The following is an 18638-nucleotide window of genomic DNA, read 5'->3' as shown; positions in this document are numbered from 1 at the left end:
TCCCACATGGCATGCCACCTCTGCTGCCATGCCCGCTACTGGTCCCACCTCTGCTGCCATGCCTGCTACTCCCCTCAGCAGTATATTTTGGTCCTTCTGCCTGCTCTGCTCCCTGCTCCGGCTCTGGTGAATTCTCTCACCCTCTTGCGCTTCTGACTGTACCCAGTGCTTGTATAAATAAATAAATAAATCTTTAAAAAAAAAAAAAAAGAAACAGTTCCTGTTATTGAAAAAAAACTCACCATCAACTGGGAGAGAAAGACAAGTAGCAGGATTTTATAAGGTGTTCAGATGGCTACATGAACATAGAATTAATTACATGCAGAGACACAGAAGACATTCATTTATCCAGAGAAGCATCAGGGAGATGGAATGAGAGGCCTGCAACTCCACTCCGCACTCGACCCTCTAGCCTTGAGGCTGGCAAACCATGACCGGAGAGTCCAATCTGGCTGGCAGCCTGTTTTGTTAGTAGATGCTATGGGAACAGAGCTATGCCCATCCACATCTGTCTGTGGCACTTTCACTCCACAGTGGCAACACAGAAGAGCTGCCACAAGATGGTATGGCCCACAAAGCTGAACATATTTACTTTATTATATTTATAAGGCCCGTCACAGGAAAAGCCTGCCAAGCAGCCACGTCATGCTTTCATTTCTAATATACAGGGTTATTTCCTGGCTCAGGACCCCACAAATGCCACTCCTGCTCGGCTTACATGTCCCTGCCTTCACAGAGGACTGTGGAGACACCTGCCCCTCCAGCCTCCAGTGTCCTGGTGTCCACACCTACATACTTTAGCCTCAGGTTAGCCGTGGCCAATGCATACGTCATACACTCCTTTGCCTGCTTTCTTCCTTAGCGCCCCGCCCCGCTCAAGTGCATTCACACCACGGAGGCAAGAACTTGCTCCCAGTTGTAGCTTAGTGTCTGACTCAGGGCCCTGCACACAGTAGGTGCTTAATAAATGCAGCTGGCAGCATGAAGGGATGGAAGGAGAGAAGAGAAGACAGCTCTGATTGCTTTCTTAAGGGGCAAAGTTTAAAAAGTTTAAACTTCAAGTCAGCAGGCACTCAATATACATTCCTGTGCCCTGAACGAAGCTGTGTTTTTAAGAGTAATAGAATTAAGTCAGAAAAAAATAGGCAGAGAAAGAATGCATAGAGCCGTAGAAGTGGCCCTGAAAAGGGCTCTTCCAGGAGAGGAGCTAGTGATAGGTGAAGCATGAGGTCAGAGCCCATAGGAGTGCCTGGTCTAACTCTGCTCCTCCACTTCAGGCCCCTCGCAGTCTGGTGCCTAGAGGGTACTCAGTAAATGTCTGTGGACGATCTCCACTGGAACAAACAGGATGCCCAGAATACCTGACTTATATTGAGAATTCCAAAGAAAAAACAGGTCCAGCACTTGCTGTAGCTGCATAGGACTAGCTTTTAATAAACAGTATCTATGAGCATTATAATTACTGGAGATGAAAGTCTTGAAATGGTCAGTAGACTGCATGACGTTAGCTAAATATTCCACTTTCCCACCCTGCAGTGTTCCTCCCAAATGCCTTGCTGATCTCAGGAGTAGCCGAGTGCCTAGCAGCTATTGAGATGCAGCTGAAATGACATGTGTCATCTCTGGGCAGAAGCTGTGGGAGTCAGTGTGTATCTGTCATGGCTTTTTTCTTTTGGTCACAATCACTGTCAATGTTCCAATCAGAGGCTGCTCCATCATATTGGGCTCCAGAGTGAAGACAACATGGTAAAAAATCACCACCAAACAGCAATAGACAGGTATTATGAGGGGGGCAAGAACCTTTCATGGTTATTAGGTGTTGGAAGTTGCACAGGCATTTGTTTCTACAGCAGAACCTAGCCCATCCTGACTATACAGTCACCCAAGAACTTAGAAGATCAAGATGACTAGAAAAGGAACCTCTTTATGGCAAATCATGCCTTAGACTCACTCACCTACGTCTTTGGTTGGAATGAGGACAAAGCTGCTGTTGGTGATCTTGTACTTGGTGAGCAAGATTGGGAGCAAAACCAGCATGAAGATGATCAGAAATATCACCAAGTTGAGTATTACCAGAAACCGCAAGAAGGAGAAATAGGACTGAATCCCAGTGCCAAATTTCCCTGGAACATAGAAATCCAGACATCAATGACCAGGAGTTTTGACTTCCGCCCACTATAGATTCAAAGAGCCACAAAGGTTAGAGCAACCACTGTGAGGGAAGCAGGAAAAAACATTTTTTCTACTGTTGGCTTTACTGCTACTTAGTGATTTAACCTTTCGCATTCGCCTACACTGCACTTTCAATTAATCATTTGGAATGATTAAGGGAGGATGCAGTATTTATCTTTTCTCATACAACTGTTAAATTACTCAGCACCGTTTATTCAAGAGGTTGTCCTTTTCCAAAGAATTACTGTAGTGTTTTTTGTAATTGACTGTAAATGTGTGACACAGTTTCTGAATTCTCTTTGTCTATCTTTTCACAAATAATAGATTGTCTGATTACTACACACTTACAACATATAGATCATTCTATAAGTCCTTTCATTTCTATATAAATTTTAGAATCAGCGTATTAATTGTCACACACATGCACATACACATACAGAAAATCTGCTGAGACTTCAACTGGAATTACACGGACAGGATGGGATTAGTGACCTTTTAAGAAAAGGCATCAGAGTTCCCTAGTGCTCCCTTGATTGTCACTCACTGCTCCTCTCCCACCCCCCAAGTACACAAAGAAGAGATCATTTAATATATATATATATGTATACACAAACATATATTGTATATATACCATATTGTGGTATATAGTGTGTATAGTATCTATATGGCATGTATATGTGTGTGTGTGTGTGTGTGTGTGTGTGTGTAGCATTGGAGAACTTCTAAATTGCTCAGCAGCTCCTCTAGCCCCAAGTGTACTCAAAATGTAGAACACTGGAGGTGATATAGAGCCATGACACTATTTTCTATGGTTTTCTTCAATCTTTGAGCATCTATTAGGAAAGTTAAAGGTTCCCTGCACCCCTTACCCCTACCCTATAATATACAAAAGGACCTCCCTCGCTCTCCTGCAGCTTGATTCTGAACATTGGCTTATTCCTGTTTCTCTCACAAGTCTATTCTCTTCAATACTTCTAGCTTCTTCTGCATTACTGACTCTCCCACATTGGCCCTCCTCTAGCACTGCAGACCTGATAATCAACACTCATGTACCTGTTTTAGCCCTGGGTTCTCGCTGAATATTCTGCAGCATCAAGCTGGTTTGACCGCACACACTTCCTAGTAATTCCATCTCCCACTGGTCTGCTCTTGGCACAGCTTTTGAAGCCAGAAACTATCTACTACAATATTACCCAGCATGTGTTCTATGTAGCAGAAATTCTGAGGAATATTAATATTGTACTAAGGGTAAATTACTACCAAATTTATAAATTTTTATTTACAAAAGGAGCATTTCATAAATTAAGGAACATTGTAAATCTAAAAAAAAAAAAAAAAAAAAGAGATCATTTAAGAACATGGTCAGAAGGCAGCCTGATCTTGAACTTCCAGGTTCCAGAACTATAAGGAAATTACTTTTTGTTGTTGAAGCCACCTGATCTATCACATTCTATCACGGCAGCTCCAGCTGACTACCACCACCAATCCCAAGTGTCACCATTAATGGAAAGTAGGCATTCCTACTATTTTCAGGGTCATGGACATTTTGGCAGTCTGGGAAAGCTAATGAACCTCCTCTCAGAACAACTGGACATATGGCAATCACAGTATTAAAAAACAAATGTGTGATACGGTAACACACGAGCATCTTCAGCAGTACATTAAGCGAAAGACAGAGTGGCAGCCTAATCACTGGCATCACTGGCATCACTTCAAAATAGGGATGAGTGTAACTGCTGTCCTAACTACACTTCTGAAAGGGACAGGAAAGTATTTGAGATCTCCAAAGACCATCCTAACTCTGGTTTGTTGCTCACATTCATCGTGATAAGAATTGCTAAATTTCAGCAAAAGGTCAGTGAAAGCAAAGCTACTCCACTCCCCCGACCCCCCATAAGCAGACTCCCTGGAGGAGCCTGTGCCATAGGGGTGGGGTACCTTCTATGCTGCGAATGTCCTCCCGCCACAGCTCCAGGTGGGCGGCCATCTCTCGAGCCTTCTCAACAAACCTCTTCCAAGACTTACTGCTATACCGTTTCCACTGGTCCCACTCCGATAAATACTTCATTTGGGTCTCCTGAATGTCCCTGCATTAAAAAAAAAAAAACAAAGACAGCATAGGAATTTTGAGGGGGTTTGATAGTCTAGGAGGGAGGAAAAATGTGCAGTTGTTCACTAAGTCAAAAGGGATAGATGACAAGTCCCCAGGCAGGTACAGGAAACTGAGATTTGCGTGGAACTGAAGCGGGACAGGGGGCTGGGAGCTAGGGCCTGGGAGAGAGGGACTTGGAATTCCAATTTGAAGGATGTGCTTCTTTTTTTAATTGCGATATAATTGACATATAGCATTATATTCACTTCAGGTATGCAGCACATGGTTTTGTATTTGTTTATCTATGAAACGATGACAACAGTTACTGTATGAGGGGCTAGGAAACCCCCTGAAGGAAGAAAATAGAGCTCCCTCTTGGGGGTGGCAACATTTAGTACGGAGCAATAGTATTTCATAAGAATTCAAATTTTGTGAATATGAAATAGTAGAAAATAAAGCACCGTCACGCCACTGTTTGAGAACACAAGTTCCCCCCCAGGCTCCCCCATACACACTAATTTAAAATGAAAATCACTCAGGTTTGTATGTTTTCAAGCTGCAAGGCATCGGCTGGGTTTAAGCCACTTCCCCTGGGAAGCCCAAACAGCTAAACAGAGACATTCACCTCTGTCATTATATCAGGCCAACAGGAAAATCATGTTTTGAATTCTGCAAGGATAGAGAAGATGGCCAGCTAGCCCCAAAATCCATTCTCCCCCTCTCTGGCACCAGCTCTAGACAGTACCCGGCCTCCCTGAGGGACAGGTATGGCCCCGTGACTATAAGTTCTCTCCAGCAGAAACGTAAGTAGAAGTGAGACGTGTCATCTCCGGACCCAGCTCATACTCACCCTTGTCCCCCAGTAAACACGTGTGCGCTGTGTTTCAATGTGACTCTATGGCTCTTCCCTTTCAGACAAGCAATCTCTTTTCCCATCCATCGAGTTGGGGCTGGCCAGGTGATCGGCACAGACTATAGACTGCAGCGGAAGTGCTGCTGTGCCAGCTCTACCCCAGTGTCAAAAAGCCTACAGGTTGCTGCTCCTCCCCTGCACCCTGCTGCCACCATGCAGACAAGGCTAGGCTACTTTGCTGATGGAAGATCCATCCCACACTGGTCAACAGCCAGCTGATGCTCAGCCTCCACGAACAGTTCCATCTGCCAGACCACAGCTGGTCACGCATAATGAACCCAACTGGAATTAGAATAGCCCATCGGACCTGCAGACTTGTGAAACTGTTTGAAGCTACAAAATTGTGGGTGATTTATTATGTAGAACAGTTAACTGGTGCACTCACTCCATGCTCTTTCTCTTCCTGCTGGCTGGAGGCACACAACACTGAGGGCTTTGGGGGTGCTGCAGAACCACGAGATGGAAGGAGACTGGGCCCCTGAGGACAGCAATACCCCGCCTTGACCTGAACCCAGGAGTTTTTACATGAAATAAACTTCTAATGGGTTGAGCGATTACATGTTTGGGTATCTTTGCCACAACAGCTTGGCTTAGTAAGCTAATTAATATAGTTTTAATTATGTGAGCTATTCAGAAAATGCAGTCCATGCATAAAACAGCACCTTTGCCCAAAGCATCTATTACAGGCTTCCAGATGGCTATGGAACATACCTTAATCTCCGCTTCTCAGAAATGTTCAATGCATACTTTCGAATGGATTGGTTATCAAAGTTTTCAGAGATTCCTCCCTCCAGCTGGGAGGTATAAGAGTCTGTTGGCTTCAGCAAAGTGCCACTTTGCCTGTCTCGGGTAAGGATGTTCCTCTTCCGTGCAATAGACCGGTAGCTTGGCAATTCTTGAAGGAAATTCACAGGTGGAGGAGAAAAGCAACTGGAGTCCAAAGAAAGGCTCTCTGCATAGAAAAGAGAAGACCGTCATTCACCCCAGCGGGCTTGGGAGCTGCAAAACAAGACTTGCACAGGAGACCTGGGTCACAGAGAACAGAACTAAACCTTGCTGACCCTCACGAGCCCGGGCCACTGCCAAAAGCATTTGTATCTTATTATTTTATTTACCAGGATGGTGCTTGGGACACTGACATCATCTGCAAGTAGATTCACTTTCGGCAAATGTCTTAGCAAGTAAGCATTCAGTTACCTGCCAGCTGAGTTCTAGTGTTTGGCTGCAGCCACTAACTCAATGTGTGACCTTGGGCAGGAATCTGAACTCTGCTCTTCATCTGTCAAATGGGGTGAGGACTACATGCCCCAACTATCCTCACAGTGCAGCAGATGACGACGTACAGGATAAAACTGTGAGAAGCATCAAGTGCCATGCAGGTACATAGCGATAATAACAGTAACAGTTGATAATTACGTTTCTAGAGCATTCCCTATGCACCAAACACTATGTTAGAGCTTCACAGCCCTCATGGGATTTGGGCTGGCCCTGTGATCTGCAGCAGAAGTGAGGCTGTGCTTGCATTACACTTCACTAGCTTCTGCTGCTCTCTGGATCCCAGCCGCAGCCCCATGAATAAGCCCGAGCTATCCGGGGAATGAGACCATGCGCCCCAGCTGAGACCACCCAGACCAGTCTACAGGCAGCTGACCACAGGCAGAGGAAGGTACTATTGTTTTCCCCATTTTATGAGAAAATAAAGTCACCAGTGGGTGTGCCACCCCCTTGCCAGACCCACAACACCCTGCCCAATTTGACTTCTGCTCTTGTCTGCAGGTCCACAGCTCTGTGTGCTCCCACCACACATTTTTAGGATCTTTCAGATGCTAAAATGGGTAGGTGTTCCCTCTTCCTTGGAGCTTTTGCATGCACTGTTCCGCCCTCTGCCTTGATCCTATAAGCTCCTACTCGAATGTCACTTCCTTCCTTCCTCGAATGTCACTATTATTAGGTGTCATGTTCCACATTTTCCCAAATACGGTAAGTCCTTTGGAGGATTTACCACAATTTGATAAATACATAGTTATTTGGGTGACTTTGTAAGTATGTCTGTCTCCCCCAGAGGCTGGGCTGACTTCCTCACCATTGCACCCCAGGACCCTGGCTTAACGCAAAAGTCCAATAAATGGTTACTGGATGGATGGATGGATGGATGGATGGGTGGATGGATGGATGGGTGGATGGATGGATGAATGGACGGACGGGCGGACGGACGGACGGACAGCATTCCTGATTTTGCCCATGTTTGGAGAGTCTGCATGTGGGGACTCTGGAAACAGAAGCACATCTTCCTGACTCAAACACTCATGTTTTTTCTATAACATCAGGTCACAGCTGGAGGCCAAGCAAGCTTAGCTGTGCCTTGTGTACCCTAAGTAGTCTGGGCTTTCTATTGAAGATGCAGGATACCCCCAAGTTGGGTTCTACGCATGATCTGATTTTTGTTGTGGGAGAGGTTAAAATTGCTTGGGTCTGATTCCTGTTAAATATCAGCTGTGTGCATTTTGGGAAAAGTTACTTAGCCTCTCTGAGCTTCTGTTTTCTCACCACAAATATTCAACAAATAGATCTACCGTGTGTCAAATCTGGAGCTAGAGATACCACAGTGAACAGGGTAAACACCCTACTCACTGGCAGGGGGAAATCAGACAATAAGCAGGCAATAAATTCTATGCTGGGAGGTATTAAAAAAGTATGGGATAAGGCGATTGGTGGGGTGAGGTGATAAGGTGGGGTTAGGTCTGATGGCATCTGAGACAGAATGGAGGGAATAAGCCCCGTGGATATTTGGGCAAGAGCACTGTGGGGAAGGGAAACAGAAAGTGCAAAGGCCCTGAGGCACAGAGGTACATGGATTGATGAAGCATACATGGGCCTACGTGGAAGGACAGGGGTATGGTAGGCTCTTTTTTTGGTGAACTCTCATGAGCCACATCAGCCCTTCTGTGGTCCCCTCCCCAAGTCTCAGTCACATCTATGACTTGCTTTAACCAAAGGTCAAAACAGAAATGACAATCTACCAGTTGGAGTCTGACAGTGAAGACCTAAACCTCCAAAGGGCTTGGAAGCTTCCATTTTGATGCTCTTGGGAGCCTGGGGCTACCATGTAAAAAGTCCAGCTATGTTGGGGGACGAGCTGATGGAAAAAGGCATCCCCAAGCCTCCAGAAGTCTCAGCGATGTCACCCCAGGGAGCCACTGCAGCCAGTCCCCAGCCTTCCAGGTCACCCTAGCCAGCGCCACCATGGGTGTGAAGAGGCCATCAGATGCTCCAGCCCCAGCAGATGTGACATGCAGCAAACTGCCTCCTCCTTCCTGATGACATCCTGATGCGCAGAATTCACAGAAACAATAAAAAGGCATAAACCTCTACATCTGGGTAGTTTGTTAGTGACAACTGGCAAGTGGGATGGAGAATGGAAAAATAGAGTCAGAGCGTGCCAGGCCAGGTGGGGCTCTGTGGGCTGCGATACCGCCCTCGCATACGGCAGATGGGAAGCCGCCAGGGGCTCTGGGCTGAGCAGGCAGTGGGCTGATCACGTTTTAAAGGCGCACTTTCGAGGCTGCCAGGTAGATCTCCATTATTCAAACAACTCAACAAAACCACCCAGCCAAAAAATGGGCAGAAGATACAAATAGACACGCCTCCAAAGAAGTCATACAGATGGCCAACAGGTACATGAGAAACTGCTCATCATCACTCAGCGATGGGAAATCCACATCAAAACCACAATGAGATACCAGCTCACACCTGTGAGAATGACCCACATCAAAGACCAGAAACAAGTGTGGGCGCAGGTAAACTGGTTTAGCCTCTATGGAAAATAGTATGACCCAGAAATTCCACTCATAGGTATCTATCGGAAGAACAAATATAAAACTCCAACTTGAAGGGATACACGCCCCCTTCTCTGTTCACTGCAGCACTATTTCCAACAGCCGAGCTAAGGAAACAACCTAAGTGCCCCAAAATAGATGAGTGGATCAAGAAGATGTGCTGTATCTGCAAAATGGAATATTACTCAGTGATCAAAAAAGATAAACTCATGCCATCTGTGACAACACAGATGGAACTAGAGGGGATGATGCTAAGTGAAATAAGTCAGAAGGAGAAAGACAACTATCACGATTTCACTCATGTGGCATATAAAGAACAAAACAGGGCCTCCTTATGGCACAAGGGGTTAAGCACTGCACTATGAAGCAATCCACAGCCTCTGCAGCACGAGTTTGATCCCCAGCCAGCCGGGGAGCAACCCACACGGCGCAGCAGACCTCTCCTGTCTCACCCGCTGCTCCCCTCAGCAGTGTATTTCAGTCAATCTGCCTGCTCTGTTCCCCACTCTGTCTCTGGTGAATCCTCTCTCTCTCACAAACACACACTCCCCCCCCACATCTCTGGCCTGTACCCCAGCTCTTGTATGCATAAATAAATAAATCTTTTTAAAAAAAGAACAAAACAAAGGAACAAACAAAATCAAACCCAAACCAACCCTTGGATCTGACTGCAGAAGTGAAGCTGGGGGTGGGTGAAGCAAAAGGTGGAGGATTACTGGTATTTTGATGGTGGGTGTGGTGTGATAAAGGTTTGAAGAGATGGGAACCTGCACTCCTGAAATATACACAGTGCTGTAAACCACTGCACTGTTATCACAATAAAAAAAATTACAACTATCAGGGCCTCCCTGGTGTGCAGGGGTTAAAGTTTCAGTGCTATCAAGCCACTGCAGCAAGAGCTGGAGCCCCAGCCAGGGAGCTACCCACATGGTGCAGCAGACCTCGCCTGTCTCTCCCGCTGCTCCTCAGCAGTGTATTTCAGTAGATCTGCCTGTTCCGCTCCCCACTCTGTCTTTGGTGAATCCTCTCTGCTCCCAAAACTGGCCTACACCCCAGTTCTTGTATGCATAAATAAATAAAAATGAATCTTAAAAAAAATTACAAGTACAAAAAAAACAAGACAGAACCCCACTTTCCACCACAGGGGTCACTTATGAGCCCCAAAGGCCACTGATGGTACAGGGAGAGGCTAGGCTCTGTTGCCACACACAGAGCCATAAACCTACTGCCCGCTAGGAGGACAGAGAAGGGCTTCCACACAGGGAAGATGGGGTGCCTGGAGGAGGGCAGCCCCTGACCTCACTCTGTGCTGAGTCGGACAGGGCTATCTGCCTCCCTGGCGGGCATGTTCAGACACAAGGGAACAGCTGTGGCCCCACAGATGACACACAGCCACGCGCCTGGAGCCCCGCCAGTCTCCATGTGCCAGTCTGTGAGTTTCACTCAGCCTTTTATTTCCTGGCGCTGGCCCCCAGGAGGATATGACACACTTCCATCAGTAACAGGGGCTTCTTAAAGCAAGTATGGGGATGTGGCAAGGTAGGACCTGAAGATAGAACGTCCAAATCTTGGCCGGAGGCCACTCCCTCGCTCTGCACAGCAACAAAGAGCTGTTATCAACTCTGAACAAAGGTCTTGCTATGGGCAGTGCCAGACACACTGAATATTCAGCAACTGTGGTCAGCGGGTCACAGTCCCCCTGCAGCTGGAGCCTGGGCTGGCCTGTCACCCACCAGCCAGGCCACCCCCAGGCGAGACAATGGCTGTCTCAGAGGACACGACACCATGGCTCTCAGTGATGGGGATGGAGTGACAAGTAAGAGTGGCTGCTATTTAACTGAGCGCTTACTTTGCACCAGGCTATTCGAGTCTCAAAATGCATCACCACTCTTAAGACTCTGCCCTACTCTCTGAACAGAAACAGAGACTCTGCGGCTCAGAAGGGAAGAACCTGATCCACACACACAGGCCGGAAGAGCCGGAGCTGGGAAGGGAGGCATGTCAGCCGTGGGCCATGGATCTGAGAGCACTTCATAAATACCAAAAGGCCTCACAGAGGAAGTAGCTCTTTGTTCTTCCACAGGCTCCACCAGAAGAGTCTGTCCTGTTCACATCTCCGAACCACAGGCCCTGGAGGAAAACCCTATTTTCAAAGTGGAGGCCAGGGAAGAGGAACTTCCTCTCCAGTCATCCCCAGCTGCTCCAACTTCAAATGGAAAGTAAAATTGTAACCATACCATTGAAGCCAGACAGCATTACTTTTTTTTTTTTTGAATTTTTATTTTTTTTTAATTAATAAATTTTATTTTTATATTCCCCATACAATTGCAATCCCCCATTCTGACCCCAATCCCTCCCCTCCCGCCCCCCACCCCCCAAAAAGTGTCTCTGGTTCATAGTTTTTGTTGATTTTGATTTTTACTTTCTTATAGTTATTCATTTTCCTGGTCCCTTATTTAAGTTTTCTAGATTCCTGCTATGAGTGAGACCATCCGGTATTTTTCTTTTTCTTTTTGGCTTATTTCACTGAGCATGATCCCTCAGCATTACTTTTATTAGCTACAATCCGCATCCTCCTGCTTCTCATGGGACCACACACCTTTCAAAGCTGACATCACCTGCTTTCTCATCTGCTTCGCTGCCCTGGCTCCTCCATAGTGAACCCGGGGCCCCCAGGAGCGGCTGCCCAAGGCTTGGACAGCCAGGCGGACCCCCAGCTCTACAGTCTAAGAAACGTGGCTGCGTGCTTTCTGAGCTCGGCTTTCTCATCTGCAGAGAATAAGAATCTCACATGGTTAATGTCAGACATGACCTGAGGTGGAGCAGCCAAAGTGCCATCAGCCCAGCTACCTAAGTCCTGTGGTCAGCGTGGGGCTGTCCACTTGTTATAGGGCAGCCCCGATATTGAACGGGTTGCCTGGCTGTGGGTCCTCACCCGCGCGCTTACAAGGGACTTATGAATACTCCACTACAGGCACACACAAAAGGTTCATAAAAGGTTTATTTACAAGGGAAAGGGAATTAAGGAAAATGTACAACTCAGGGAGAAAATAGGGAAATAAAGTCTTTAACGCGTCCTACCCGATCCGCCGACCTGGAAACCCAAAGGCACTCTCAGAGCTGGCCGGACGCTGCGAGCTGGCGGGGAGTCAAAATGGGGACCCCCCAAAGCCCACGTGTCTGGCTTTATACCAACCTGGCTGTTTAACCCCACCCTCAGGTCCCAGCCACCTTCCCTTTGGTGGGGATGGGATTTGGAGTTCCCAGTGTCTTTGGCTTTGGTCTGGGGTGGGGGTGGAATCCCCAAAGCAGCCTTTTCCCCCTAACACACTGACCACCTCTACTGGAGGGGGGAGCATATGTCAGATATTAGGGTGCTTCCAACTCAGAATGCCTAGAATGCTGTAAGAATTCAGCAATGAGATTACTATTTAGGGGGCAGGACTGAGCCATTACAGGAGTCATAAGTGTTGTATCTGGTATCCAGCATCTTTCTAGGTTAAGGGCAAAGTCTCTGAGTTTAGCGCAACGTCTTGCTCAGGTACAGGAAGACCCTCTGCCTGAAGGATGAATAAAGGGATGGGCAGGCAGAGGCAGCACATCTGGAGAGCAGGCTATGGCCAACTTCCTTGGCAGCTCTTTCCACAGGCTACCAAGTCCCACCAACAGGCAGAAACACTCCAAGAACATGGGCACAGGCCAAGGTGGCTCCAGACTCCCCAAGCCTCCTGAGTGCTTGCCCAGAACCCAGCCCAGCCGTATTTGGCGCTGGTTCACGTCAGGGCTTTTCTTCCCACTCACAGAATCATGGAAACTCTGGCTAAGAAGGGACCTTCCAGGTCAGCCAGTCTAGGCCTCTAGCCAGCTGCTGTGGGAACTGGTTCTGTTTGGCCATTTGCACGGACCCTTCTCTGCATGGGACTCTGACACAGATGAGACCGGCAGTCCTGCACGCTGCCCCGATAGTGCAGGCCACGCTGCACCCATCCCTGTCGGTAGTGACCTACTCAACTGCTTACTGTGAGCGGTCTCTGACCCTCAGCCTCTCCCACTAGACCGTGACCTCCATGAGGGCAAAGACCCATCTCTCTCCTTCACTGTGAGCCCAGGGTCCCAGCACAGAGCCACTTGTTATAGGGCAGCAGGTTCAGTAAGAACCTGCTGCACGCACGAACCGTGAATGAGCAGATCTGGCTCACCCTCCAGCTTACCCAAATGCAAGATTATTAGCAACACCAGCTAAACACAGGCATCAGGGCCTCCCTGGCGGCGCAGGGGTTAAAGTCTCAGCCACTTATGCATGCGTTAGATCCCCAGCCAGGGAGCTACTCACATGGCAGTGTGGCATGGTGCAGACCTCTCCTGTCTCCCTGCCGCTCCCCTCAGCAGTGTATTTCAGTCAATCTGCCTGTTCTGCTCCCCACTGTCTGGTGAATCCTCCCACCGCCCCCCCCCCAACACCTCTGGCCTGTACCCTAGTTCTTCTATGCATAAATAAATCTTTAAAACACATACACACACACACACAGAGGCACCGAAAGGGAAGAAAACAGGCCAAGCAGAATGCTGAGCTGCTGAGCATGTGTGCGTCCTTCCTCTCTTGGGTCCCACGCACTGTCAGAAATGTGCTCTGTCATTTCCCAGGAAATGACGGAGGGGCTGATATGCATCAATCAGTCTGCTAGCATCAGTTTACCATCTTCTAGATGCAACATGGACCTCGATTTCTAAACTCTTTGGACTTCTTTCCACTCATATTCTATGGCTCGACACCAGCACAGACGAATGGGCACTGACATGGACAGTAAACGGAGGTGGGGCAACAGAGTCATCTGTGTGTGAAGCCAGAAGCTCACCGTCCAGGGCATTTAGTGCCCAGAATCCTCCAGGCCAAGCACTCGTCACTTCTCTTCTCCTGTAAAGGCCGCCCCAGCTTCCACGCACTCACGCGTCACTCACCGCAACCAACCACAACATGCCCAGCACTTTCCTAGGACGGGGACAAAGCCTTGAACACAGCACACAAGCGCCTGTCTCACTAGCGCTTACATTCCAGCTGGAGGAGACAGTGAACAAGAACAATATAAGGGCCTCCCCGGTGGCGCAGCGGTTGAGCACTGGGTTGCGAAACTGCCCGCAGCCTCTGCAGCGCCAGTTCGATCCCTGGCCACTGGGCGAGGGTCCCACATGGCGCGCAGACCTCTCCGCTGCTCCCCTCAGCAGTATGTTTCGTCAGTCTGCCTGTTCTGCTCCCCGCTCTGGCTCTGGTAAATTCTCTCACCCTCCTGTGCTTCTGACTGTACCCAGTGCTTGTATAAATAAATAAATAAATCTTTAAAAAAAAAAAAGAAAACAATATAAGAATGTGGAGAAAAATGAGGGAGGGTGGGTTTGGGCAAAGCCTGAGGGAGGGAAAGAGCCACCTGGCGACCTAGGAGAAGGGCAGCATACAAGGGCAAGGAAAGTGTGATTGCAAAGGCCTTGGGGAAGGACTCGGCACAGGCAGTTCTAGAAACAGGAAGGAAGTCAGTAGGCTGGAGGAGTCAGCAGAGAAGAGAGTGATGGGGTCAGAGGTCAGGGAAGAAACAGGCCCGTGGGTCAGAGTGAGGTCATGGATTTTATTTGGGTAACGTGGGAACTACGGGGGTCAGTGAGAGGAGAGAGGTGTAGTGTCTGAGCAAAGAATGATGTGGTCTGACAACAGCACCTCTCGGGTCAGCCCTGAGGCTATTTCTGTCCTCAAGCAGCACAGACTGGCACGGCCGCCCCTGCCAGGGCACGCACGCAGGCTGCTCGTCCTGCAAGGACAGGAACGCCGTCTGCACCGTGCAGTGGTGAGCAACCGAAACATGGCTGGTGAGACTGAAGGGAGGAATTTTTAATTCTTTCAGGATTCTTTTAATGTTTAATTCAGAAATTAAAATTCTTTTAATGTTTAATTCAGAATTTAAACATGCGTGTCCACAACAACTCGTGGCAGGTGTCCACTGCACTGGACAACATATGGGGGCCTCATCATAGGAGCCCAGACCAAGGCAGGAGAAGCCAGGGCCCTGGCAGTCTTCTCCATCGGCCAGATCTCCAGGGCTGGGAGGACCCATGAGTCAAGTTTGCAGGCTCCTGGGTGGGGACTGGCTGGGCGCAAAGTTTTCAGACTAGGTGAGTCAGTAGCCTTCAGAAGCAGTGACTCAGCAGGGGCTCAGAACTCCAGTCCCCTGGTTTTCAAGCCAGTTAAGCACAGGTGGCCTGCTGGGGAGCAGTTTCTGCAATTCCGTTTGCAGGGACAGCCAGCTAAGAACACAGCTCCCACAGCTGCTGCCTGGCTTCATTCCCCAGCCTCTGTGCCACCATGTGGGACCCAGCTAGTCTCCTGACCCTTCTGTGCCTCAGTTCTCCTGCCTGTAAAACGGGGATAGTCATTCCCACCTTGCACAGACCTCCTTGCACAAATGTCAGGAGATGACGTTTACATATAAAGTGCTGAGCAAAGAGGTTAGTAAACCTTTTCTACAGTCAGACAGTAATTACTTACTCTTTACTGCCTGGTCTCTACCACACTCAGCTCCACCCTTGTAGCTGGTGAGCAGCCCTGAGCCACGAATGAAACGGGTATGACTGTGTTCTAATAAAGTTTTATTTATAAAAAGAGGTGGCCAGTGGACTGTGGCTTGCAGACTCCTGGCTTAGAGAAGTGCCTGGCACAGGGGGCTCAACAATTGTTGGAACATCGCTGCTTCCTTATTGATGAACTTAATGTACATGGAGATTCAGATCTGCAGCGGGTGGTCTCCTTCCATGGACCACACGGCCCCACAGGAGGAGTGTGCATGATCCTCGGCCAGGAACCTTCCGAGCAAGAACACCAACGTGTCTGGAAGCCACGATCATCACCAGCCTTTATTGAGCTTTCCCAGGCCACCACGATGCCACACCCTTTACAAACTTACCTCCTGGGAGCCTAACAAGGACTTTAATACTGGGATCCTTCATCTGTATTGCCCTCATTTTGCAATCTAGGAAGTTTGGAGAAGATAAGAAGTTTGACCAAGGTTGCGCTCAGATCTAAACCTTGAGGGTGTCACTGGGTAAAGAGAAGGTCCATCTGGCCTGGTAACCATGTTCCTCTGAACTAAGTCTGCTTACAGGAACCAGTAGGAGGCTAATAAGACCTCAGATGTAACCAAACCAACCATCCCCAAGATGGCGATGGGGTGGCGTGTGCAAAAAGAGGTGTGTGCAAAGGTGCCTAGTGCAAAAAGAAATTGTCTGGGCATGACCACTAGAACCCAGTCCTAGCCCATGACATGTGGCTGTAACCCCATAAAGGATCAGCCAGAGGCTTGGCCCAAAGGGCTGGCACCTAAGAGGGCTGGCACATAACAGATGCTCAATAAACACCGTCCAATGAAGTCAATGATGGACTCAGCACTGGGAAGTTGCTTGACAAGCTGCTGAAACAGGACATTGATGTTGGCAGCTGCCAACTTCCCTGAGGCTTGGTTTCCAAAGGGGTAAAATGGACAAACAACAGCTACTCCCTTGAGTTGCCATGAGAAACTCAAGGCAGTTACATGCGGAGTCCAAATTCCAACTGCTGACCCGGGCCTACCAGAGCTTACGGTCCCATCTCTTCCTCCCCTCAGCTCCAACGGGGGCCTCCTCAAATACATCAAGGTCATTCCCACCTCCAGTACTCTGCTCTGCAGCCCTCTGCCCTTTGCTCCGGTTAATGCAGGCTCCTTTGAGTTCTTGGACCTCAGTGCTTAGTCCCTCTGGATCTCACCCCTGGTCTATAAACTTCTCAGCAACTACGATTAGCTGCAATACCTTCTTTTCCTCTTTACCAGTTAATGTGTCTTCCCTGTTGAAAAAGCAGCACTGTGAAAGCAAGCTTCTTTTTCCACAAGACCCCACGCCTGGTACAAGGTCAAGGCTCCTGGTCAGTTGAGTTCATGCCCTTCCTTCTCCACCAGTGATGAGGTGGGGAGGGTGGAGACTAGCAGAAGGGAGGGGGGTCCCCACACCCAAACAATGCACTTTAAAAAGCAACAGATTGCAACAAAAGCTTACAACACTGAAAAGTCATTTCCTCCTTTTATCCTTCCAAATTCTTCACTTCCTGAAAAAACAAAAACAAAAAAGGCCAGGAGGACCTCATCCAGCCTGAGTTGCTGGGCAGAGCTCAGCTTCTTCCAGAGTAGGGGTGGGGGTGGGAGCTGGGGATGCTGGGCCTTCCAGAGTAGGGATGCTGGGCCTGGGAGCAGCTGGGATCTCCAGCCAGTGTACCTCTGTCATTCCAGCCTGAGGCACCCTTAGAGGTAGTAAGTGGCCAGGCCTGGGGCACCATTAAAGGTAATAAGTGGTAAAAGGTAAAAGGGCTTCACCGACAGGGAGGAAATTAACACTGTAGGTTGAATTACTACTTGAGTTTCACATAATCTGTTAGACTGAAATAGCCCAAGGCGTAATTGTTCATGTATATAAACACAAAATAGCTAATAGACTACCCCCAGAAAGAATAGGCCTATAGCACACGGAATCATCATAACAACAGGGCTGGAAAAGGCGCAGATGATGGTGATATCGACAATGATGGTCACAGCTACCACTGGAGTCCTCAGTGCCTTCGAGGGGCTGGTGCTAAGTCTGACAGGCTAATCTCTTTAAATCCACTGTGACCCTATTGGACAGGATTATTCCCATTTCACAGGTAAGCAACCTGAGGGTCAGTGAGGGAACTAACTGGACTTGCTCAAGATTAAACAGCCAAGTTGGGATTCACACCTGGACCAAGGAGGTTCTATAAGAACTACCACTGCTTTACCTTAAAAAGCAAACAAAAACAGGTTCTAGCCCCCCTGCAGGAGGAGTGAGCCAGGCTGTGTGGTTCCACTCCTTTTCCATTCCAGGTTTTCCAAGTCCTGACCCTAGCAGGTAGGGTCAGTCAACTACAGGCTCTCCAGGTTCTGCCTCCTCCCTGAGGAGGAGGGAAGACAGTGGCCCCAGGACCTTTACAGGGTTTCGATCCTGCCGGCCACCACCTAATAGTGACCCAGAGATCTTGGCTGAGTCATTTCAGTTCCCCTAATGAATGGTGGGGTCATGGTCACAGTCACTCCCCAACAAAGGCTCAAACGTCCCCTAGTTTGGCCATGACTCGAAAAGTTAAACATAAGAATTACAGGCAAATCTATTCCTAGATATACACCCTAAAAAACGGAAGACAGATGTTCAAACAAAAACTTCTGCACAGACATTCACAGCAGCACTTTTTCTAACAGCGAAAAAGGTGGAAACAACCTAAATATCCCTCAACAGATGAGTGACTCTAAAGCGGGGGTACAGCCTGTTAAAAAAAGAAGCAAGTCAAAACGGAGTCATTTATGCCAAGTCCCACTAAACCTTAATACCTGGGTTTGGTTTCAGCATCTCCCAGGGGTGGAATTTTCAACCAAACAATTTGGAATTTCGGGGCAGCACTAATGAGGTAATTGCATTAAGAATTCCCTGTCTTCCTTTCCAAAGGAAGGTACTGCCCGAAGTAATCTTTCCTTTGCTAACCACCTACTAGTCTAATGATAAAAACCTGCTATTCTGTACAACTCCTTGGAGCACCCTCTCCTCG

At 48.2% G+C, this 18638-nt stretch overlaps 1 protein-coding gene across 2 annotated transcripts in view; it reads right to left on the bottom strand.

Moving 5' to 3' along the window:
* Positions 1 to 18638, bottom strand: part of TMC7 (transmembrane channel like 7) — a 43714-nt gene that overhangs the window by 21717 nt on the left and 3359 nt on the right. Inside the window, exons 1-4 of one of the 2 annotated variants that reach the window (XM_037507537.2) lie at positions 17084 to 17118; positions 5889 to 6129; positions 4111 to 4259; positions 1956 to 2123 (exon numbers count right to left, since the gene is read on the bottom strand). In XM_037507537.2, coding sequence (XP_037363434.1) covers positions 1956 to 2123; positions 4111 to 4240 — 298 coding nt within the window. In that variant the 5' untranslated portion in view covers positions 4241 to 4259; positions 5889 to 6129; positions 17084 to 17118. Of the gene's footprint in view, positions 1 to 1955; positions 2124 to 4110; positions 4260 to 5888; positions 6130 to 17083; positions 17119 to 18638 lie in introns of those variants that run through there. The other variant, XM_037507536.2, reaches the window with a different exon arrangement.

The sequence above is a fragment of the Talpa occidentalis genome, unplaced genomic scaffold, assembly GCF_014898055.3.
Source record: "Talpa occidentalis isolate TD23 unplaced genomic scaffold, MPIMG_talOcc4v2.1 talOcc4.12, whole genome shotgun sequence".
Classification (NCBI taxonomy): domain Eukaryota; kingdom Metazoa; phylum Chordata; class Mammalia; order Eulipotyphla; family Talpidae; genus Talpa; species Talpa occidentalis.
This window is presented reverse-complemented; position numbering and strand designations above follow the sequence as displayed.